The 26,508-nt window shown below is 40.3% G+C and overlaps 1 protein-coding gene across 1 annotated transcript in view; it reads right to left on the reverse strand.

Moving 5' to 3' along the window:
- The window catches only part of si:dkeyp-14d3.1 (transmembrane protein 132C), a 165,851-nt gene extending 149,387 nt beyond the window's left edge, over positions 1–16,464 (reverse strand). The window contains exon 1 of the mRNA XM_042488796.1: positions 16,416–16,464. Coding sequence (XP_042344730.1) covers positions 16,416–16,461 — 46 coding nt within the window. The 5' untranslated portion in view covers positions 16,462–16,464. The remainder of the gene's footprint in view (positions 1–16,415) is intronic.
- Positions 16,465–26,508: the final 10,044 nt, after the last annotated feature.

Below are 26,508 nucleotides of genomic sequence, written 5' to 3' on the forward strand. Positions count from 1 at the left end.
GAAACAAATGCCAGTATCATAAATGTTTGTTTACCACAGAGCTTATTCTCTGCAATGATACAAAACACAATGGAAAAACCCCATAGGCTTTTTAATGAGGGAACTAGGGTGAAGTTAGCTTCCAGGTCAGCCTGCAGACAAATGTCATCCCTGACGCATTGTATAAAAAAGGAACTTAATTTAAGCAAAACCAAGACTTTTTTTTTAACATTACCATATACTTTTGTTGCCTTAGGAAGTGAACCTGCAAACAAGGTTTCCAATAGTTTTTAAGTTTACTTTGAAAGAGACTACATTCATTTAACAAGAAGAAACTAAACATTTTTTGTGAGGAATTAAGTTTATTTTGAAAAAAACTTTCAGATGTAAAATCTTACTGAAATCTATTCATTGTAACATATAAAACACATAAAACAACACTGCCAAACCCACAGTGTGAGGCCTTAATACTAAGAGCTAGCTTACACAGCCTACAGTAAATATGCTAGCAAATTAGCTTGCTATCGGTAGAGCTACCCCTGCCAGTCACATGGTGTCCCTTGAGAAACATTTAACTAAAAGTCAGAAAATAAACTTTGAGGTAATGTGATGTGTAGCAGTATTACTGCTGATAATAATGATGCCTGGCCTTCTGGGATGTCTCCACATATCTTCCAAAAAGCTCTGACATTACTCCGACAACCTGTAAATACTTAGGTGGGAGAGTATATTATCACCTATTCCTTATCAACTTTACACTGCTCCAGTGCTCAGCCTCTATCAGACAGCTGAGGTCGTGGTGCTTCCAGGTGTAAAATATTTCTAACTGTATAACACAGCTGCTTCCCTTTAATAAATTACGTGATGCACTGAAAAATGTGCTATAAAACACCACCATATTAACAGTGTTGCCAAAAATCTGTATGCTTACTGCTCCCAAGACAAGGCAGTGATATCTTATTAAATGTATTACTAAAGCTAGAGCTGTTCATATTTGAGAAGCGCAAGATCCAACAACAAGAACATTTTCTTATTACATGCAATAGCCTTTCGGGACTGTTAGCAGTTCTATAATTTGGTTTCCATTCTCCACACCAAAGAATTCAGCATTTCAGTTCAGTACATTCAGGGTTCACACTGCCTTATTCATAGACAAACCAGGCATAAAATCACATAGACTGACAGATAACTTGCTCATTGGATGATTCTTGTGACTACATACTGTAAAACCTGCGAGGGAAAAACAAAACAAACCGTACTCAGCTGACTGAGAGCGCGACTGTGCTAGCAGGCCTGTTTTATTTTCTCTGGTGGTCTGAACTGCAATGAGCTACTGAAGCAACATTAGGATACAGTTGGAGGCGCAGTTGAAAGTGCGATGCATCAGGTGAATTTGTCTGGATTAGCTTTCAAAGAAATGTCACATATGCATATCTCATATCAATAAAAGTCACTGTCACTTGTCCATGCTACTCACATTACACCATGCAGAGCCAGCCTGAGACTTTTTAAGGCCCTGAACAGATTTGGTTTAGAGGCCCCACCTATTGAAATGTGGCACTGAATCAACTTGTGCATTAGTTTAAGTGCATGTGCAATGTACAATAAAGTACATCAAGAATCAAAAAAACTTTATTGTCTACCACATAGTGACAGAAAATCACCTTTGGTTAAAAGCTCAAAAGACACGTAAAAATTAAAGTGGGAACTATTAGCAGCAACCCTATCTTCAAATAGACTACAGTCAATAGTTCACTCTTTCGAGTGAACCCTATTTAATTTTAGGAAATTAAATGAGAGGGTGTTGTATAGATATTTCCTCATTTCAACCTCTTGAATCGCCCATTCCTTGTCCATTGAATGACAGAATGAAACAGAAACGGGGTGTCTGAATAAAGTTCAGCTCATTACAGTGCACCACATTACGCTGTGCTGCGCTGCACACGGGCAGTACAAATATTCTAGTAGAAAACAATGATGACGCTCGCTCATCTCACATCCAGTCAGGACATGATGTACATTTCTTATAGTAGGACCCTTTACTGAGTGAACAGACCATAGTCCAGGCGTAGTTTAGGATAGTCTTGTTTTTGATGTTGGGGCTTTTATTCAGAGATTTGAGCAGATAAAAGGAGACAAACATGTGGGGGAATCTCTAAGCAGAGAGTGTAAAAAACATGTCCAGAATGGTTTAGTCATACCCAAAACATTAAAGTGATTAAGCCTTTCTTCAACACTGAGTGCTGTATATAGTCACTGCACAGTTATTACAGCAAGTTCACTTCCCAGTTCCCTGTGTGAAACTGCGCGTGACTCCAGATCCCTTATCAAATAATTGATAGAATTCTCCTATACCCTACGCTTTCAGGTTTTATGTATTTTGTATGCTTTTGTGTGAGACGATCTGCACTTATGTTTTTCTGTCTCTCAGTGTTTGTCTCAGAGGTGAGCTCATGTTTACTTTGCCATATCACAGGAACAGTCAGAGAGTGATTCTTCAATTCTCATCTGTCTTCATTCGCAGGAGGCTGCCGTCTCAGAGATCAGCCCACCTCTATCTGCTGGTCAGCTCACATTATATTTCCAGACATATTTCTCTTTTGGACAAAAGTTGCCTTGTCGACATGCAGTTCAGGTCCTGAATATTTCTTTAGATGAACCACCTCGGCCTCCATCTCTGAAAAGACCAGATTAAGTACAACACCTGACATGCTTAGTTGTTTTATAGGTTCTTTCTCCTTTATCATGCAGCCACATTTTCTCACAGCTTTTCCCTGTCCTTTGGCACGGATATTGCTGAAGCGGTCATGCTTGCTTCAAGAATGCAGGGTAGCACTGTTTGTGTGATAAAACTCACAAAGAAGTCAAAGCAATATACGCTTGTGTTAGTTCCAGACAGCGTATAAAAAAATACAACCCAGCAGAGAAATGCCATATGATTTTGAAAGGCATCAACTGGCAAAAAGCTTGCAGTTTCTTCACTCTCGCGGGCTATATTAGCCATCCTGCACATGGCATGTGCAATTAAGGATGGAGCACAGATTACATCACTCTGAATTTCAGTGGTTGCCTTAGTCCCAGAACATCTAATTACAGGGCCTTCACACAACAATCTTCAAGGTTCTCCAAGAATACACAAAAACAGCATGAAACAAGACAGCAATAGTAATCAAATGCAACCCAGCAGGGCAGAGATGCACTTGCCAACTGCTTGTTTGCACTTATCCCCGGCTTATGCAGGGGAGTCGTTAGGCTAACCTCTGAGCAAATCATATTAAGGCCTCCATCATACGTCTGCGTTTCACCCTGCCAAATCAATTTCAGAGCCAAAAAAGATCCAAATCAAATCTTAATATTGTTTTGGCCACATTATACTTATGCATACCATGCACTAATAGACTTTGAAAAGACTTTTAAAAGACTAACGTCTGACACCCTCTTATAGCTAAACATAATGTGAGTTTTTAGTCATGCAATGTAAATTTTTTTCTGGGGATCTTGCAGGGTCATTATTTGCAAGACTACAACTCGATTCCTTTTGAGATTATTTCCCATCCTGCTCCTGGTGGAATATTTTCAGCCAAACTCAAGTTGAGAATATGAAATTAGCAATTCCTTATGTGTCCACAAAAACACATAACTCTTGAAACATAAGATAAGAGGGATCATATGTTGACAGTATTCTGTTCAATTTGGTATCAGTACAATCTATTCTGGATGTTGTCGCCTCAACTTACCAACCGCTGTTGGTTAACTGCTCTGTATTTGTGGGAGGAGACTGTCAGAACGTGAGGAGAAGGTTTCAAAAATAACAATTTCTCCTGAAAGTAAGTGCTGTTTGGTGGATTAGATACACTGAGTTAACGAATGACTCTTCTTCACTCCACATCTCCACAAGTTTCACCTCCTTTTCCACAGACTGAGAGAACTGAAACTTGTTCACTTTCTTGCACCTCCAAGGCATCCATTCTGCATCTAATAACTTTAACAAAACTCATCACTTTATTTCAGTGCTTGAAAAGTAATTTGGTGTAAGGCCGACATTAAAGGATACAAACTGCCACATGACTTCTATGCCTAAAAATGCCTGTATCATTATTCAAATCCATACAACTCTTTACTGTCCATAGTGTACCGCTGTAAAAAATGCTGCTGGGCTTTTAATGGATGCAAAGACAACCACCACATTAGCCTTCCTCCACTGTCTGCCAATAAAGGTCAGAGTCAATTCAAAGGTTTTACTCAGCACCTTCAAAACAGTCAATGATCTGCCTCCAGCCCTCTTTTCTCAACTTTTCCCAGAACTGTTGAATTCTTTTTAAATATTTCCTCACTTTGTCTTCTATTGTAGTGTACTTTCATGACCTTTTTTGACATCTTTCAAAAAATACTAAAAAACAAGACTATGGGTCCTAAACCATGCTCGAGGCTCTGCAATTCTGTATTTTAGCACGGCAGTGCTTTAAGTTAAATGCTGCATGCGCACATGCTCACAATGATAATGCCAATATAGATTCAGACTGGCAATACGTCATCCACAACAGGCTCTCGTCACCGCTCCCCTTTTTTCGGGAATTCAGCATTCCTCATCAACGGCAACAGCTGTTTGAAAAAGAGGTTTTGAAACTAGTCTCCAAAATTTCACTTTAAAAAAGTTCCAATTATTATGCTATGCCAAAGTGTTGCTGTTTAGTTGGCTGCATCAAAAATAATTCCAAAAACACTGATCTCCAATTTGTTCTCTGGCCATGTCCAATCTGTCAAGACTGTCACACTCTTTCTTTCACATGTCCAGCTAACAATTGGCGCTTGACAGAGTGGTTATTTACAGACTCAGCTCAACAGTACTTGTTGATTCAATCGTATGTCCAAATGAGCAATACTCGGCCATTGTGTTGGGTCATTTATCTACTTGGATGGGAGTACTGAAGGGACATGCTGGTGATCAACCTTAATTTAATAATTTATCACAAACACTCAGGTTCAGGCAAGGTTGTAAAACAATTATTGGACATAGCCATAAAAAAACAATAGCTTAACAAGAAATAAATGCATACAAATTTGTCAAAATTATAATCCATGCATGTCAACCTGCATTGACATCTACAGGATCTTCAGTTTTCTACCCCCCAAAACAGGGTGTGGCCTTGACATTTTACATTTGTATTCATATGTGCTTGTCTGTGTGTACCGATTGTTTTGTTGTTGTTGTTTTTAAAGATTATTTTTGCGAGATTTTTCCCTTTATTGATAGGAGAGCTATAATGACGGGAAATGTGGGAGAGAGAGGGGGAACGACACGCAACAAAGGGCCACAGGCTGGAATCGAACCTAGGCCTCTGCAAAGGCCTTAGCATATGGGGCACACACTGTAGCAGGTGAGCTAGAGGCCGCCCCATGTGTACTGATTGTTAATAGGAATAAGTTAGTTTAGCGTATTAGTACATAAAGATTTTCTAATTTGCAATTAACACAAAGTACAGTCGAGATTGGTGAATATGTGTTGGCAGGCACTATGCTTTTATTGAACAAATTTAAATTTTTACCTGATAACTGTGCCCAATAAAAAGTAAGTCCAATTGAGGGGGACATGAATTTCGTTCCAAAGTTCATGACAATCCGTCCAATAATTGTTAAAGGCATTTCACTCAAAGGGGTTAACGTCAGTCATAAGGATTCATCCTCTGGGGAACATGAATGCCTGTACAATATTTGATGAGATATTTCTGTCCGGGCCAAAGTGATAGATGGAATGACATTATCATCCATAAGCCATGATACTGGTACGTTTAATGAATATAATTATGATTTTAATATACTCATCCAAATTTTAATTCTGTGGGAAAGACAGCATTCAGTGTTGCATTAACATCCTTATACAATTTTATTTCTCAATTTGAGTTTAACTGTAATATTTTTGAGGCTAACCCTTCATTATTAATGGGGTCATTCTGTCTCAGCTTGATACAGCTTCTTCCAATTTGTGTGAAATCGAGGGCCTTGGGGTTAAAAGGAGAATCTGCAGGAGCAGATAGCGCTTCACAACAAGCTGTGGCAGGATCTGCTAACTGCCAGCGCTGCCCCTCCTGGCCTGGGCAACACCACTGAGCACCACAGGACAAATGATTCACTATTGCCATGCCGTCTATGTTGTGACTGGACAAATCTAATCCTCCCCTGTGATCAGCTCACTGTCCCCTAACATGAGAGAAACAAAGAAGCATGAACAGTCCAGGCTGCCAAAAAGCGATGACTGCAGGCAGCTGGACAGCCATGGCAAGACGACAGCATGAAATCATTGCTGCTCATGTGATATACAAATAAAAGGGCAATGCTTTTTAGATCTAGAAAGTTAAAGTGCATAGGAGGTCTTTTGTGCTCCTTGTCTATGAACACAGTCACGCTGACTCAGGGAGTTCACTCTTGGGAGTTCATTAAGTTAGAGCCACTCCTGCCAGACTAACTTGTACACTGATTGTACTCTGAGGTGGCCATTACTTTCACACTGATTAGGAAGCGGTGATTGTGTCAAGACTGATTGGGGACGCACACATACACTGGCATTCCAATTACACCAAGTACCATCCAGCCAATGGTCAGAGTGTACTTCAGGCCATTTACATTCAACTGAGTTGTAGTGAATGAACAAATGATTGTTCTGTAGAAGTGTTTCTGTCCAGTATTGGCTTTAAAAATCAAAGCAGCAAGGAAACAACACATCCCATAATCAACACCGCACGGAGGAAAGTGATTTTAACTTTCTTTCACCCCAGCTGGTCTTATTTAAATGCAAGCTGATAGATGCCGCCTACGTATAGTCTAATTGAACACCACTTATAGTCACACTAAGCGTATACGTTATATGTGCATTGCACTGAAAAGGTCAATATCAATTTCCTTTTTCCATAAACACACAATATAAGCTATATATAAGTAATGTGTATGAAGTCACTCATGGTGACTTCATGGTGACTCTGCAATTCCCTTCACAGCGTTTTGGCATCTTTTAGCTTGTTTTGGTTTTACAGACCATATACTGTTTGGATTCACTCACTGCTTTCATCAACCGTGTTTGTAGTGGCAGCCAGCTGTTTTCATTGAAAAAAAGCTCTGATAAATACACTGTTCACAACCTGCTTTGCATAAACTTGCACACAGATAAGAAGTTAGCAGCTGGCTAATACACATAGTGGAACATTCAGAAGCTAAAAGGCAGGTATTTCCTGCAGGAGTTTGTGGGAACAAAACAGCTACACAGAGAGTGAATATTTGACTTAAATGTGCTGGTGGTCTGAAACACAACTTCAAATAAATGCTCATGTTGCTCCGTGTCTGCTGGATGTCAGGCAAGTGTTTGCTAACAAGTTTGCCGTACTAACCTACATGACAAGCACCTACATACCACCACCAGTACAAACAAATCCACCAACACAGCGGATATTTGAGCCATGATACAACGCAGTGTTGTAGTTAAAAAATATGAGGCCAAATGTACCAATAATCTGCTTCATTCATTTACTTTACAGGGTTCGCCACGCATTCATTTATTTGTGGCCGCCCGCCACAATTAAAACATTTGCAGCCATGCATTATTTCATATTTTTGGAGCTGGACCCTTTATTAGGAGTGGTATAGGAATATATCGTGTAGCTGGTGTAGCTGAGAGAGTCATGTAGCTGGTGGGGGGTTGCGTCGCTGCTCTAGCACCATCTAAATCAACTTGATTCTGTAGACTAATAATATGTCAGAGTTTACAGCTTGCTGTGCTGCCATCTAGTGGCTAAAAAATCTACTCATGTAGGTTTTAAAAAAAAAGATCTAGGTATATACCCTGGGAAAATTTAAAGCTGAAAAATAAACTTTTCATTGCTCTTTTGTGGACAAACTGTGTAATTGAGACATGTTATATCGGCCAGTTTGTCAGTCCAGACTATTAAACAGTCAGGTTCGAATAAATATTACTGCATTACAGTCCATGTAAACTAAATCCCATAGAACTCTTTATCTCATCTTAAAATTAAAGTAGGCCTGAGCAGTGACAACAACAGACAATTATTTTGAGCTATATAAAGGTGGGACTAATCCATACACCGGTGGGGCTCAAATCAATGTCTAAATTTCATAATGAATACATGAAAAGTAATACCGCCCTCACAACAACAAGAAGTAGCCTAATACACAAGCTGAGGTGATTACTGAGCTGACTCCACTGACTCCTTTTTACAACACCAAGCAACAGACGTGGACCTCTATTCTGCGGGTCATAACGCACACGCCAGCCCCTAAACCTTGCACAATTTAAATCATGTGTCACACACGCACACATAAAATGAGAGAGGGAGACACAGATTTGATTGATGTAAATATATTTAAACTCACTCCCTTTGGCAGGTGGAAGAAGCGGGCTCCTCCCTGTCCCGTTCCTCCTCAGGTGTGGATGAAAAGTTATCCAACATGCCCGGCACATTTTCTGTCCGCTGACGTTTGAAACGGTCCATTTTCACATTTCAATTTCCCAACTTAAATTCGGTTAGCTACTAGCTAGTTTTGACGGCGGTAGGCGGTAAATGTCATGGCGAAGGTGCGGCCGCGCACGAGTGACGTCATGACGCAACGTGTCCGAGCTTTCCTACTGATCTCAAGTCAGTGATAACCATGGATGTATTAGGTGATAACACGACACCGCATTACGTTGTTAGGATGCGGAGGCGCTGTTGGACCGTGTTAGTGGGAGAGCACAGTGTACAGGCAAACATAGATGGAAATTAAAGGAGTTGATATGGTACTTTTCTTGGTTGTTCAATGGTAGGTTAACGTGGGGCTAAGGCTATTTCTGGTAGGGCTGTAGCCCAACCAATCGCTACTCTGCCGTCGCCTATGGGCATAAGTGACAATGACTATATCTGATGTTTATGGATAAAATAAAATTTCAAAAAACTATCGCTTTATTTTTCTTTGGAAAAAAAGACAAAACATAAACAGTTTTTGTGACTTGCGAACACAGATGCTGATGATCTCAAATTTTTATTGTGTATTGTGATACTGTGATAGTGCTTTGTTGCTCTGTGAATGCACACTGCTGATACTTGGTTCGTGTGAAGCGATATTATACAAGAGATAAGCATGTGTGTTTGTCTAATAATTCAGATAGAAAAACAATGTCATTATTCTGAACAGGAGCAAACATCAGTAAAAGTGAGCCACCACAGCTGAAATTTTAATCTGTGAAGTCACGCTGATATAAAGCCCAGAGCTGCTTCACTGACAATAAATATGTTGATTACATGCAGTGATTTCTTTTTATATCCAAAAGAGCTTTAGATTAGGCTAATGCTCTTTGTTTCAGATTATAAAATGTGCTGTGTCAGAAGCACCTTTCCATCTAACATAAGTCATTCCTCATGCAGCTGTACATCGGTTTGCTGTCACAGATGAGAGGGCACAACAAACTCCCCAGTCTTGTTCCAGCTGCTGCAGACAATAGTGATTATTCACAAACAGAACGGACTGCTCAAGGGATAAAACTAATATATTTTAAAATTAAAATTCAATGGTAGTTTTAAGGCTGCCGTTTGGCGTTCTACTGCATGAGCACACCGCTCTGAATCACAAAGAGGCGCACGGCTCCCATTTTAACATAATCTCGACAATCAATCAGCCACACCACAAAGAAGTCAATGGGCCTTGACAATATGTACCTGTCAGATCATTGCCTCTAATGCATTAGGCTCTGATGCCTCTGATAGACAGTGACAGCTCCGCACACAACCAAGTGCTCCGCTCTCTCAGATGTAGTGACAGCCTTTTGTCCAGCCACCTGCCTGTGATTACTCAAATCAAAAATGCATAACCAATTGGAGTTATGGATGCATCCCCACTGACAGGAAGGAAGCAAGACCCCGCTAAGGAACAGAACATAAAAACCCATGCAATGACTGCGTCAAAAAAGAGAAAATATACCTCTGATACAAAATAATAATTTTGAAACCAATTTCATTATGTTATTTCTTTAATTTAGCACAAATGTTGATGCTATTTTTTCTCCTATTCGCATCTGTGCTTGCAAATGAGACCTCAAGTTACAAGCAACTGAAGTTCTTGGGTGTATTCAAATTGTCTGAGCCTCAGTGCATTATATATTACATTAATACCTAATATTGTGGGATGCTGTCCTAGAAGTTTTGTTTCTGGAGAAAGCTCCCAGGCTGATGACATTTTATTAATGTATTGAAGTAATAAAAACATAATCACTTCTTAGTCTTGTTTTTTGGTTTGGTTTTTTGAGTACCCCATGATTCAATAGCCTTCACATTACAACAAAACAGTCAAATATAATTCTCTCCTCTCTTTCACGCTGAAAAAAAAAATCGCTCAGCTATCAGAAAAAGCAGCACGAACATTTACAGTAAAAGAAATAGGTTACAATATAAAGACAGTACATGCATAGGGGTTTTAAGGGACATTATCTGAAGGAACTAAAGCATCATATCTCAACACTGTTAGGATGTGTGAGCAGTGTGTGTCTGGGAAAACTAGTACTTTACAGTTAAAGTGTAGCAGAGTTTTTGTTCTAAGACCCACTGGGCAAAGTAAACTAACACAAGAAAGCATCTCCTTGCCACAAGTTAAAAAGAGACCTATTATGCTTTTCCTTATTTTCCGTCATATAATGTTACAGTGTTGGATGTTCATATTAAACAACAGAGAAGTTTCGAATAATGAGGTAAATATATCTAACAGTGATCCCTGTAAGCAAAAACCTCAGAACTCAAGATTATTCTGTATACTCTTTTACAACTGTTTTTTCTATTTTCAAGACAAGCAGACGTCAGCTCATGACAGATTTCTTTATATGGTTATCTGCTCCAGGCATGCTTTTGCAAGCGCTACCATAATATAAGCTACACTGCTACATGTAGCTACATACTAACATCAGGAAAACGGGTATTTGTGGCTGCCAATTTTGTCAGTTTCTCCCAAATTTCTCATCATATTCCTGCTGAAACATGTGGAGTTGTAAAGATTGTGGTGTAAAGGCTTTTATTGGCAATTTTCAAGGTAGAAAGAACCGATATACTCCATTACCGCTTTTCTGTCAATTCACCAGCTGCAATGACGATGCAGAGACAGAGAGAGATACAGAAGACCCGGAAGAAGCTGAAATGCTGACTAATCAGAGCAGAATTAACTTTGTGTAAGGCTTTACCCAACTCAGAATAATGTCAGTCAAATCAGATTTGGAAGTTCAAAACGACTTTTTGATGGATTTTTTTCCATACAAAATTTTGAAGTTTCAATGGGGCACAGTGGGAGGTTCAGTGTGACAGTGGCATGTATGCAATATAGTAAACAATCTAACGGCGGTAATGACGGATCGGCAGTGTGCAACAACACTTATCGCCAACACTACTTATCAAACACAAGCCAGAGACTGTGTTGTATTAAATTACTGTGGCATGTAAATTCAGAAGACAGAAGATAGAAGCAAAGTCTAGGGACCAAAACATCCCCAGCTGTTCACTACACAGCACACTGACAAGTAAAACAAAACCGACTACTCGACTTGTGGCAATTTCAGTCGACTGAGGGGTCTCCGAGTGATGATCCGAATCACCAAATCTCAGGGGGCAGGCGTAGTATATTAGAAGAAGAGGGATTAAAGAGACAGGTCCTAAAATGGAGCGCCTCAGACAGACAGTATAATGAAAATAATGGTTTTTTTTAGTAGAAACCCAAAATACAAATACGAACCTGAAAACGAGCATAAAAGGTCCCCTTTAAGAGATGAAACCGTTACTAAAACTGCATCCCAGTGTCTTTCCTCTAAGCTGTTAAGTATTAGGGGAACACAATTATATTTTAGCAGAGTTATTATTTCCTTTCATCATTATTCAAAAGAAGAGTCTCTTAATTCAACTAAAAATATTTCATAGGTCTGTTGAATAACTAGCTCTCGAGCTCTACAGCAGTGGTGCTTTGGTCCAGGCACAGATTTGGTACAGCCTTACATGATTCCCTGTGGATGAATTCTAATGGCTTTTTTATGAACTTCTACATCTTCATATTGTGTCACTAGTTGGTCAAAGTTTTTACAGATTGCCACCAGCTGAAATTTATTCCATTTGCCAAGCATGAACTCCTTGTTAGTATTCCTTAAGTGTTAATTGTTCAAGAGGGTTTTTTTTTTTTTACCAGGAGCTGACTTTTCCGCAGAGGTCTCCTCCTGACCAGGTAATTAAAAGTGGTAACAACACAGAATAAAGCTGTTTAATTTTACAAATCAGTGTTTCTCCAATGCTTGTCCTGGAGGGGCTGCTGACTATAATGGCTAAACCAAAGACGTCAAGATGATAAAAGGTGAAAATGTAAATGGTCCTGTCTAGACCCATTGTTAGTTTGTCTGTCCTGGGCTACTGTAGAAAGAAAAGAAATCTCATGAACAATGACTAGCTCCCCACGTTGATATAAATGGCTCACTCTAGGAAAATAAAAACATAAAGATTCTTATACACTAAAGAAAACATACTTATTATTAAATTTCATTCCATTTCTGCCGATATATCCCCTAAATCCTGCGCAGAGGACCCACAAACATCAGCACTGACCATTGTCATTGTGAGTAGTCTCACAGAACTGCTTGCACAGCTTCAGACTCTTAGTCTTGTTTCAACATTATTCTAGCACACAAGCGTTTTAAATTAGGCGTCCCAAATCTGATACCTAGTAATTCTAAATTAAAATGTCCATTGCAGCCTGAGTTCATGATTAACAGTGAATTTACACCGAAGTACAAGCTTGAGACAGCGTGCAGTCTGAAGCGAGCTGCTGGTCTCTGGTGTTTTCCCTCTGATGCACCGCGCCTAGTCGACGCAGCGTCCCCGGAGCACACAGTCTGGCTGTGAACTCACCCGACAGATTTATGAGGGGGAAGTCCTCTATTCAGACACAACTATCCACTGATGAGAGAACACACAAACACTGCATCAGCATGTTTGTCAATTATTACAATGACCCCCTCCTCAGGCACACACACACACACACACACACACATTCACAACCCCTCCCTTTAAAGCTTTTACGCAGATTTCCTCCATTCACCTTCGCTAATCATGAAATTTGATTAAATTGAAAATGAGATCACGGCAGTTACAGAGAGCCAATTAACGCGGGGCAGATGTGCTTTGTGGGAATATTATAGGACATTACACTGATGATATGTGAATTTATGGGGGCAAAAACCCCTTTTTGACTCAGTGATTGGAAAGCCACAATGTATACCTCCCACACACACTTTAAGTATAATGAGCATGAAAGAGCTGTACAAGGGATTTAAATGAGAGTCCACCTACTCAGTGTGTTTCATAAAACGGTCATTAAACAAACAAAAGGTGCACAGTTTGACACACAAACCAGTCGTATAAAACATTTGTGATGGTCGGTAATTACATAGCAAAGTAGTCCAAACCCCAGTTTACGTCGTGCTGCTACTGTGATTCTCTTTCCCTTTCTCTCTCCATGAAGAGAACTGCGGAAAACACCAGAGCCACGCCAAAATTGGATTTGAGAGAAGGGGGGGGAAATCTGCCTCTTTTTATCAGTGTCCTCTCTCACAAATCTAAAAAGTGTACCACAGTCTGCTCAAAGCACAGACTTGATAAGAATACCACCAAGCCAGGGATTTCTTCTGTTCTCTTCGTGTTCTCTGATCCGTGAATAAACACCATAACCGTGCTAACGCCAGCAAACCAGGAAAAATGACATTAAAGGTCTTTATCCAATGGAAGCCCACTTAAGACAAACTCATTTAAATCTTAATGACCATATGCTTCTTATACAGGCATAATTGATGAGCTGTTAAAGGTTTGAAACTGGATTTAGGATCAGTAGCTCTCAATGAATCTGCACCACTAGTGTGGATGGAATCAGGCTTTGTGGTTGCCGGGTGATCATTTTTAATTCAACAAAAACCATCCTGATGATAGTTTAATTTCATTTTGACATTGTGCAACAACCTAAACCAAAGAATTACTGCCATATGAATGGGTGCAAACAAAGAAAATCTGTAACCATTTTTTTAAAAGCATGACGACAACTATCGGTATCGTGCGCTCCCTCAGCTGGAAGTTAACATGTTTTTGCACCATTGAGATTTCCAACTGAACTCACACTAAATCTCACACAGACAACTTTCAGTCCATTGATTCGAGTCACATTTTTCTTCTCCAGCGAGTTTTAAAAAACAAACCCCTTTTCTGTGCATGCGGTATGTCACTTCTCTCCCTCTCTCTCTGTCTCTCTCATTTCGTGGTGCTTGCTTGCTCAAGGACATGAGTTGCAAGGCTTAAAGGACTGCCAGGGGCAAAGAGAAGAGGAGCTGGATGTGTGCCACAGCACTGGGGCGCAGGACCACAGCAGTGGATCTTTGTGAGAGACAATTACAGATAAAAACTCTCCGCCGAGAAAGGGACTAAGGATCACTGCTGGGTTGATAAAATGTTGGTGTTCCACAAAAAAAAAAAAAAAAAAATCCTAAAGGACAAGCCGAATCCCTTAACGGGGATATAGACACATGAGGACAGACACATAGCGGGGACATAAGACGGCATGGGCTGTGTGCTTAGTACTTAAAGATGTAGACTGAAGGCTATCCTTGCTTGATCCCCTTTTGGATCTTGTTAAGCTCAAGGATAAGACGAAGGGAGGGAAGATTGGATATTCCACTCAGGAATCCCGGCGAGGTGTCTCACTGGAACACACCTAGCGGCTTCAATTAATAGAGAGGACAGACTCTTTAAAATATGAGAAACAAGGCCAGCTCTCTGAAAGCTGAAAAAGACCTTTAAGTTTTTATCTTCTCTTTATCACAATGACATTTTATTCAGCAGATTTTAAGGCAATATTTTAGATCTCCCCGCCCTGATAAAATTTCTGCTTCTCCAAACAAAGAGTATAGTCACCAGAATACCAGAAGGTTCCCCTTCCTAATTATGGCCTCATTGTGCTGTGCAGGCATTTTTCAAGCATGGATTTGATCCTCTCATTTCCTGGAGTGTGTTATCAATTTTCATCACTATTCACAGTGAGAAGCTGTGTCCTGCAGCTTTATGACACACAATGCTCAATTAGGATCACACTGTGTATGGATAGCAAGAAGGCCTTGGCATATGGCAAACATCATTACCGTCGACTTCAAGCCTGTGAGTCAGCACTCATAATAGAGGCACTGTCAAATCAGAGTCATCGTCTGAGCTGTGAGGAAGAAGCATAATCAAGGTGCATGTGCACAATAGACATGCAAGATGCAGTTTAGTATTGACCTTCTGGAAATGCATGACCTTTAATTCTGTAAGGAACTCAGTGTAAGTGTTTCTTTTAATCTGACCATAACTGATATGAGTGGCTGTGGGTTTTTATATGAATACAATTGCATGATGATTCTTGCTCTCAGGGCAAAAAAGGCAAACGCAGCTATTGAATAAGATGTTTTTCAGCACAGTGGATATATAAATTGAATTTTTTCAGCTGCAAAGATGAATAAATCTTTCACTTAACTCCAATACATTAAGTGTAAAGTTCTATCTGTAAATAAGAAAGAAAGACAGGTATTATCAAGAGAAAATAGTCACAACAGTGTAGAAGATAAAAATTTCCCAAATAGCATTTTAGGTTAAACCCTTTTCCCACAAGAAAGACGAAGGGATTCATTAAGCCAGACCACCAGCTGCCCCACTATCTGCACATTCTATCTCCAAAATAAACACCGCTCTCCTCCTTGTGCCACTTAACAACTGATTCAAAGTCATGTGCAAATGTACAGCACTGTTTGGGCAAGAAAGATTGAGAGAAAAAAACAGATATCTTGTCCCCAACATGCAGGGATCGGCACCGTTAAATGTCAAGTTGTGATCTGAGCTATAAAGATCTTTCACCACTGCAGGTCTCTGTAACTTTTCCCATCAAATAATAATGGGCTTTGAAGTGACTTTTGATGTAATAACTTGACAAGCCAAGAGGTAATAAAGCCACCATGCTTCTGTTACACAGGAGAATCCCTGTCATATTGAAATATTCATGAGATAAATGTTATTTAAGGCCAGAGCTGCTGTGGATATGTTGTACAGGTGCAGTGGGTTCCCCATAATACATAATGTATGCCTAGATATGAACTCTAATTGCTGTCATGGAGTGTAACTCAATTAGCTACAATGCAAAAAAACACAGAGTGGTGGCACATATGTTCAGATATTGAGACCCCTGTGTTACCTGTGTGTCTCAGGGAGGATTTTTCTCTTAAACCTGGTTTGAACTCGTGCTATGTGTTGGCTACAGTTTCTATTTAACTTCTTTATGCCTGGCTGCATATTATTGGCAAGAAACACACATTTCTTTAGCTGAAGCAGTAGACTAGAAGGCAAATAGGTTGACATTGTGCTTACCTCCAAAAAGTAACACCGCCGACTGAAGCGCAAGGATATGCAACATGTTTCTTAGAGCCGTCTGGCAAACGACAATTCCCCCAAAAAATTGTATGGAAGCCGAAATGGCTTAATTCAAAGGAAAAAAATCTACTTGCAGCATTGTTAGTAGAAAATGAAAAGCATCTTTTCCAGTAAAAAAAATGGCACGCTTCATTCAGTCATCTCCAAATGCTAAAAAATCATAGTGCGTGCACAAAACAATTCAGAAAGCTTTTTCACTCGTGTCTTCCCTACTTGTTTTTGTGTGGAAAATTCAAGAACTGAAGAGAGGGAACTTGCGCTCAGCTTTGTATCACTCATTTAAACATTTTTGGGAGAGAAAGACGCCTGATAACATGCGTAAACCCGGGGTGAACCATCTGTTGTAATTCATCTTCACAGTGATTCTCGGTGAGCTCCAAAACAATTTCCTCCAAAAAAAAAAAAAAAAAAACCAAAAAAAAAAAACTGCCAAACTGGGAACGTCTTCAATCCCTTGTCCTCAGTTGGTCAGTTGGTCTGCTCTGTATCCTCCGCATTACCAGGCACCAGAAGTTGGCTGCTATGCAGTGCGTAAAGTCCGAAACATGACCATGAACAGAGGCAGCTCCCACCCGGCATCATGCATGGTTACAGTCTAATATATAAAAGTAAAGAAGTTGACATTGCAACACAGGTAAGGATACATCCACACCCAGGCAAGACCTGAGCGCAACTCCAGCAGCAGCAGAAGCAGCAGCCACAGCAGCGCGCGCACAGCCCTGATCCCGGAGCCAAATGTCCAAGCTGCCACCTCTAATTACACTCTGGCACCAAGCGGCTCAAATATTGTGCGAAAGTCCAGTTTCAAGTCTTCATCTTTCGGTGTTTATGTAGACAGGCAGTAGGGTAGAGTTTCAGTGGCGCTTATACGCGCTGTCAGCCGTCCAATGCGCGTCGAGAGGAGCAGAGGAGAAGCAAGCCTACAGCAGTGACACTAACTGGCACTGGCACACATCGGGAGGCGTGTGGCGCTCCAGCAACACACCGCTCTTCACAGGTAGTGGTGATATTTATACGCATAAATATTTATATTAAACTATTTTGACCGATTCACATTCAACTCAAAGGCTTTTCTATTAAGGGCAGCTCATCTCCAAATAGGACGCATTTGACCAAAGTCATAACTTTGCCTCTTAACTAAACGCCTCAGTTTCCCAGAGACACCGTTGCCCTCGTAGGACAAAAAGAATGACTTTTAAAGTTGTTACTGAACATGTCCGACTGGCTGCATGATTGCGCCACTTGGCAGGCACTAGTGACCCCGTGTGGCATGGGAAGTGAACTGAACAGAGCTGCTCAGGTGTGAAGGAGGCGGGCAGAAGGCAATAAGACACTTAACACCGAGGGCACCATAAAGATCCGATTAGAGACCTGCGGTTAAAGTGACCGACAGGGAGAAAATCACCAATGTGATGAGAGCGTGTGGCTGATGACGTCCCGACTCCGCCGTCATGTTAGAGGGATGCAGTCAGTCACTGCAGTGTTCAGTGAGGGCTGTGACACTGAGTTTCTAATGTCTTTGTCACATTTGGATGCATTCATTCATTCATTCATCCATTTTATGTTCCATTTTTATTTAGAGACACACAGTGCCAGATGTACCACATTTCCCACATCTGGCAAATGTCCCCCCCCCGCCCCCCACCCCAAACACACACATCCCAAAATTATATACACCATTACCTTGTATTTATTACAAACAAGAACAAGAGCTGTTACTCTATTACTCTATTCGCTATTACTATTTCTGGTTATTTTCTTTTTAAAAATATTTTTATTTATTTTGGTTTTCTTACTTTGTGATGCAGCCTTTGGTACCTAGAAATAAGCTAAACAAATCCAAGTTATTACTATTATTATTATTTACACAAATAAACAACATAGCAAACCAACACTAATGGTAAATAACAACCCCAGACTACAAAAGGTGCATTTTTGCAAACTTTGTCTCCTTTTTTTCTTTCTCTCCTTTTTTTCTTTTCTTGTTCACCCTGGGTGGCTTTTGCCTTTTCGTTTACTCTTACTCTAATCCTCTCCACATACACTCAACTTTAGCTTTCCCATCAATGCTTCTAGCATGTTCTGTGATGTTCACTCAATAGCCCCCTTTCCACTGCCTGTTCAAGGCAGGAATGTCATGCTGTTGTTCTGCCTCACTGTTCATTATAAAAAGTAGTAGAGTAGAGTGCAGAATGGGGGGACAGAGTTGTCTCACCTTTAAGCTGGCAGCAGAGGTACTAACAGCACTGAATCAATGTCCATGTAAAAGAGGACATGTAGAGGACAGGTGTGACGTTTTGTTGACAACAACTTTATGGTGGCCCAATTGAGCAATCTCTGTGTAAAAAGGGCTTATGATAAACACATTTAAGTTAAACCGCATTGCCAGGACCCAAGGCGGTACCCATAGTACTGACTGAACATTAGCAGCCTATTCATATGTTCTAGTAATCTAAATGAAGGTTACAAGCTCTGTTCATAAAGTCGTCTGACAAACATGTATTATAGGTAATACTGTAATCAGCAAACTGTGGCTCCATGGGCCTCTAAACTCTGCAACTTAACACATGATTCCATATAACACCGATTGTCTTGTGTGTAGTTTCTTAATTTGAAAGGATTTGTTGCAACTCCAAAACTTAATTGTTGCCGCTGATGAATTCTTCAAAACTGAAACCATTTAGGGCAGAAAATGAAACCAAATGTGGTTTATTACTGTAATCTGATAATTGATTAAACTGTGAGCCAACTTTTTTTTTCAGTTCAGGCCAGATGGTGTTGTGAAGGAAAGATGAAGAAAGATCCATGGACGCTAAATACAGAAATATCAGATGAGTAACCCAGCAGTCTAATCATTCTTTTCATGAGTGTTTGTTTCATTGCTCAGCTTGTCTGCCATGCTGTGATCACTCGGGGACCTAACATGAGTTTGGCTTGTACTTTGAAAAATCATGCATCTCAGAACAGCATGAGCGTCTTTCTCACAATCAAAGGGAGGCAATGTTTATTAATCGAACATGAATCGCACAACAAGGTGACGAATACTAAACCTAACCATTTTAGAACTGAAATTGTATGCGTGCAATATGAGAGTGCTTTATGTGGAGATATACATGCATGTTTTGACTACAAATACACCAAACACTTTTGACAGCAAAAGCACCGATTTTATCAGTTCGATGAATATAGCTTTCAGACCCTATCTAAATCTCATCTAACATGCTGTCAGTCCATTTATGACTACTGCCAAGCTAACTTTAAGTGCATCAGCAAAGCACAAAGTTGCCTAAAAGTGGTATCGGACCTGATACTTTGACTCTGTATGCAGCATGTATGTCAAAAAAAGGCCCTTCAAACAGAGTGTGTGTGGATACTACTCCTGGTTGTGAAATCACAGTTATAGCCATTGCATTTGTCCTCATTTCAATACATCCTTTCTAGTTGACTTCAAATTCCATTTTTCTCCTTAAGGAGCCAACCTTTCGCTTCCCCCTGAATGTGTGCAATTTGATCGTGGAAACAAATCCACTTGTGTGCAGCTGCAAAAAGCATTAGAGGTGGTGGGGTGGATGGAGAAAACTGTTGATGTAGAGCAGTCACTTCCCTAGCTGTAATGGTGGGCTGGAACATCACTCACACAAAGGCTGGTAGCTGTCCAAAAGAAGCCCGTCTACAGCCTGACACTCAGACAAATCCCTTGAAGCCCACGCTACACTGCGGTCCATTCAACAGCTGGAAATCAGAGAAAACACCAGACAGAGCCCGAGCGGCTTGGGTTACATTGTCTGTAGCTGCAAGTCATTAAAAAAAGTAGCCGAACCTCTCTCATTCCTACACATGGTAAGTCCATTTCCTGAAGAAAAAAAAACCCTTACACACCATCCATCTCCCTCCTAAAGATGATAAGACACATCAGAAATATGGAGTTTGTGAAACAGATGTAGGCAATATTTGAAGACATATCTAGGAGGCAAAATTACACGCGACTACGTTTTCTTGACATATGCGAAGTTTAGATCGGCAGACCTCTCTGGGGACAGGTCGTGAGACTTTGATGTCTGGAGAAAGGTCTCGTGTCTTTCATGACTTAAAAAAAAAGATCTGGATGCTTTCATACCTTGAAATTCAACCGAAGACTGAAATGTCAGACACACAAACATACAGCATACTGAATTTTCCAGACATCGATCATATTTTACTTTGGGAATGTTTGGAGGTTAGTTTCCTGCAAGGGCACAGAAGTTTATCTTAAGAAAAACAATTAATGGCCTGATGTTTATGCATACAGCCTACAGTGTGTCTTTTGTTGGATATTCAGATATTAAGGATACCATATAGTTGAGTGGAAACACGCTATATGCTGTGTTTTTGAACTTTCCCATTTTAAACCCATGACCTTCAATAGGCCTCAGGGGTATACACCATCCTATCCCCCATACTATACATAATGAATCGTCCCCCGTGTCTTCTTTTGGGTGGTATCCTTCATCCATGACCTTAACCAGCCTCAGTAGCTTGTCCTCCAGTCACTTGGTAGACAGGAGGCCCAAATTCATCACCACCTTTCATTCCCCTCCCCTGGCCTATCTGATCTATGATAGCATTAATAATAACCGCAGCAGAATGCCCTGTCGCCCTCTGTGCCTTGCCCACTTCCTGCCTGCGCAGATTACCACCAGCCATTCACAGCCCATTAAAACTGTATTTACTTATCAGCCTCTCTGGGGCCGTCACTCTGTTTTCAAGACTGATGCCCAGAGGGAAGGCAAAGAGTGACCTTCCTATAGCCCAAAGTGCTGTAAGTCACCAGTCCCACATGATTTGTCTTTTATTGTGCTGCCTAAACTCAACTGATAGCAATGGTGGTCCCTTTTCATAACAAGATGTCAGCAATTTAACAACTCTGCAAACAGAATGAGACCAAAAATAGGGTGTTTTTTTTTAGCAACTGCAATCCAAAATTTTTATAGAAAAGGAATGGTTAGATTTTTAGAAAGTTCACATATTCCTTTTTTTTTTTTAAGAAAATTCTATTTTAAAATGTACTCTCATTTCTGTCCATTCAATTGTAAGCTACAGTAGCTGGTTAGCTTAGCTTAACGCTAAGACTGGAAACGGGGAAAAACAGCTATCCTGGCTCTGTCCAACAGTTACTAAATAAACCAAACAACATCTCTAAGGCTCACTTACTAACACGTCATGTCTTTCTGCAAAAAAAAGGCAGTAAAGTTTACTTTTTACAGGGATTTGTGTGCCATATAGTGTATTAGCTGGATGGCCGTGTTTCAGGGGGGAAAGCTCTAGAAACTGACTCATAGCTCAAAGGCAACATTAGCAACCAGCTTGTGAATGTAAAATAGAGCATTTATTTTTCTCAGTACTTGGGGGAAACCAAAATCAGAGCTGAAAGAGGACTGAATACTGGACAGACATTTTACTGGTGGCCACTCACATAAGTCCAAATAAATACTAATGTTGCTAGATATCAGCTAAATGTGTAAATAGCCGAGTGTTTGTTGACATGTCAGCCATATGATCTTTAGATGAAATAGCACTCTTCAGGACTGAAAAATCTGTAATTCCTCTAATGGCCACTTGAGACTGACTCCAAAAATGAGTACCACCCCATAGACACCCTTGTTAAAATGCACAACTTTACAGCAGAAATAAATAAATAATATATAATAATAAATAAAACTGTGAGGACAGAGTGATTTTTTAAAAAATATAACTCATCCATTTACATTTAATGAAGGCTAAAAGTTATACATAATTAAGGGTGGAGCCACTTGAGTGACAGGCCATCTACAAGGCGTCGCTATGGTCTATGAGTCTGATCCATCCCTCACTCCTCCACAGCTCCAACCTCTCATCCAATTATGGCCATCCTGGCTCCAAAAATCCAAATCCGATCTGAAATAGCGACTGTAGAAATGCCAAACTCAAGGCTTTAAAACACGAGTTCATAAACCAAGGGGTGGAGTTCCGGTGGCTTCATGCATTATTTTACTGTATTTTATACAGTCTATGCTTTGAACCAAATAGTATGTCAGGTTTAATTCAATGCAATTTGCACTGATGTTTTTGTTACACGAATATTACACACTGGTATCAAGCTACTGTGAACACACTGTTAGTATTTCAATGCAGTACTCCACTTGCCTCAAAGTATGTTGTAGGAATATTTCACTGACAAAATGACCATTTGTGAATCAAGTAGTCCTGCCGTGTCACCTTGAATTCACAAAGAAATATGTTTCTCCATGGGAAACATATTAAATAATTAATATATTGGGGGCCACATTTTACCACAGCAAAACTATATCAAAACATCTGTTTACAAACTCTGATACAACTCGTGCAGTATAATCCAAGTCTCATTAATCCAGTTGTATACTCGGTGCCTCCCAAACATATGCATGTTCACTAAAACCTTTCTATTTAAAAGTGAACTAAAAGTGACATGTATTTATTCTCTCCTCAAAGCCAGACTCCAATACTAGCTTTTTGTTTTTTTTGTGAGCATGCATGTGTCAAGGATCAAGGATTCGTTATTGTAATTGCAGCCATGCAATGCATGAGAAAAAAGTACTCAGGTCTCGGTGGTCACTAATTAATAACATTATAATAAAAAAACACTGGGTTAGCAAATTAGTAATTAAATACGTAAACAGAAAAATCCTGAAATCGTCAAAATTGAGAAGTGTCTTTGGGAAGTACTGAGCATAAAGTTGGGTTAATTGGACTTCGATTATACTGCATGTTTTTTTTTTGCTGTTGTCCTTAATCAATCAATAATCAATATGTTCTCCATTTTTAGTGGATGTGAGGAAAACAAACTTCCACCCTGAATTCAAGGTACCATGGCAAGGCATATTGATTTACAAATGGTCATTCTGAGGGTGACGTATTCCTTTAACTGGAGCCGAGAGTTTCCTATAGGTGTAGTTGGGTGGACTGCATATGTGCCATTATATTTGATTGACAGCTGAGCAATCATGATAGCATAAATGGAACAAGGTGAACTCCCCTCATTCTTCCTTCTGCAGACAGTTATTTCTTATCAGCTAGAATGTGTCATGGTCTACTTTGGGTGTGCTTAACTTCCCCTGACCTTTAAAAGGGCTGATTATTTCCCTCCACAATCTTCACTCGGCAATACGCTGCCAGCACAAAAGGATATTAGGCCCAGACCTGCTGCTCTGATAATTCCAGCTCTCGCTATGGAACTGAGGGAGACCAAACCACAATGCCCTGCCGCTCTATTATCATTTCGCTGCCTCCACCTTCACCTTCACCACTGGTATTCTATCACCTTTCACCTCACCGAGTGTGCAGCTTTTTCAGGAGCCAGAGAGTTCTCTATGTGGTCCTTTTTTATTACATCTTAAAAGTACTTTGTATCCACAGTAATTAACTCCTCTTTTATGCATCACCCTCCTGGGACAAACTACACAGCTTTGCGTGGCCCAGAATACTTTGTAGCTGTGTAAATCTCCTCCGTGTTGGGAGACTCCCCACGCCTCCAGCTCCCCTGACAGCACTATTTGATAGAAATAGAGGGAATCTCAAAGGGTGCCAACAGGTCTAAATGTTTAATAGATTCTTATTTTACTTGTAGTAATCTCGTAATCAGAGGTTCGCGGGGGTTACATCTATCACCTAGGGAACAAATAAAAAGTCTTATTGTGTCCTGCTCCCTTTCACCTCAGGAGGAAATGTGAACCAGATAAATGATGGCCTTGTTTCAAGAGAGGCTCAATCTATTGCCAATGATTTGTGGCCAACAAAGTAATTTCGATACCGTTCTTTGTATTGATAGATGGAGCCTAAATTTGATAAAGAGCCAATTTACTGGTAAGGGGTATAGGAATGGAACTGCAGTTATCTTCGCTGTTTGTTTTTTTTTTCTATCTTTGCTTCCATCCTACCAATCCAGCTCAAAATTAGACAGGAAGAAAAGGACAAACAGCACAAAGGGTTATATTTTTGACAAAGCTTTGCTACCAACTAACACCGTTACTATTTGATCTCTAAAATCCCTGTGAGCTGTTTCATCACATTTAGTATTAAACAGGGGTGTAGCACCAATTCTGGGGGCCCCCTGCCCTTCATCTCATGATCCATGTCTCTCCCAGGCACCTTTTTTTTTAAAAAAAATTACAATGTTTACTATATTCCTTTTATTTTCTTTCTTTCATTTTTTTTTTTAAATTTCTCTTTTGAGAGGTGGGAGAGGCCTCAGAAAGCTTGCAATATTTTTTATACAAAGTTCAATCTTTTAACCATAGACTGTATATAAAGATGGGGGACATAACAGCTACCCCAAAGTGAAGCTAACACATCTCGATCGCCCCCTGGTGGCTGGCTGCAGTACAGGTCTTACAGCCCGCCCTCTCCTTGTTAGTGAATGGGACATGGGTCAAATAAAAAACTCAAATTACACACTAAATAAATTTTTCCCAAAAATGTTTTGTCATTTAAGGTAGTTCTCATCACCCTGATGTTTGTTCAAGTGATCATTTTTCTGATAAGTTTGGTTTTAATGAGTTATCTAATACAACAAAAAAGAGGTTTTCCACCATGACTGACAGCCGTAGGTGTCAATCCATGTGCTTGCTTTCCATGGCGCTGCTTGTGATTGGTCGGGGCGTTTTGGTGGGAATTCCACCCCCACAAAGATCGCTACTGCGCAGACTCTGGCCCCCAATGAAATCACTAGTGGTCATATCTGTGATATCTTAGCTCCACTTTAGCATAGCGAGGGTAAGTTGGGACACGTGGTCCGTCTTTACATACAGTCTATGCTTTTAACTGATTAATTCAGCCAATTACAATTTAGTTATTGAACTAATAACTTAATAACCAATAACTTTTCATTACAGGCTTCAACCCCTGGGTAATCGGTCCCATTTTTCTTCCCAATAGGACAGGTATTGACAAAAGTTGCATTTCTGTATCACTGTGAAATGTTTGACTTTTTGAGCTCATTTTTGGCTGAATGTCAAGCTTTAACAGAGGACTGAAAACAGTAAACCTGCTCAGTAGTTCAGGTCATGTTCCCGTGTGCATGTTCTGTATTTCCTCCAGGAGAATACAAATAGGAGTGGCTCAGTGGATTTTTGTAAAAAGTTGTTTCAAGTCTTACATTTTGACAACCATGGGAACTTAAAATGCAACACTTTGTGAACAATCTTGACACTTGCTGTGCCATGGAGATGTTCCAAACTTCCTCAAGATCCCAAATGAATGCTAAGCCTCAGAACTGAAGGGGGCCCTGCAGCTGGGATAAGTTTTTTTTTTTTTTCATGGCTAAACACCGTATGTGTTGCCACCTACTGTTGCTGTTGTCTGACAAGAAACAGTATGCTCTTGTGACCACATGGTGGCAAAGGTAGAAATTAACTTCAGAGTGGGAAAGAAAGACTGTCTGCTGCAGGGGGGGAACCCCCCGACAGGTGTGTGCACAAAGACTTCAGCGCTAATCGGTGGCAGATTTGTAAAAGGAGAGGCAAAGTAGATTATTCATGAGCACATGGCTCGAAAATTGAGGGTAAATTGAGCGTGTTTGGAAAACAGCAAAAGAGACCTCAGCCACATTGGAGGGACTGTGAGCAGGGCGCCATCCGTTCAGGCAACAGTGCTTTATTGATCAGGTGACTTGGATGTGAAAATAAAAACGGTCTTGAAAGCGACAAAATTAATCAGACCTTGATTAAATTACTGCATTCTGTTTTCCACTTCAGAGGGGGAGCTCTCAGTATGCTGAGCAGATTCTCCCAGAGCTGCTTGTTTGCATTGCTCATGTCTACATTTACATGATGGCTTAAATGTTTGCCTCCATGCATGTGTAAAACCGTGCGCTCATGCATGTGCTGTATACTGCCAGATGTGTACCACTGATTCCAAGCTCAGAGAGCTGATGAGTAGGCCTGTGATGCACTGCTGCCACCTAAAGACAGAGTTTGAATCAACCATTATTGGATCAGTAGTCATACAAGATACTGTGCTTTGCCTACATCATACACAT

This window comes from Plectropomus leopardus, chromosome 6, assembly GCF_008729295.1.
Source record: "Plectropomus leopardus isolate mb chromosome 6, YSFRI_Pleo_2.0, whole genome shotgun sequence".
NCBI classification, from domain to species: Eukaryota; Metazoa; Chordata; class Actinopteri; order Perciformes; family Serranidae; genus Plectropomus; species Plectropomus leopardus.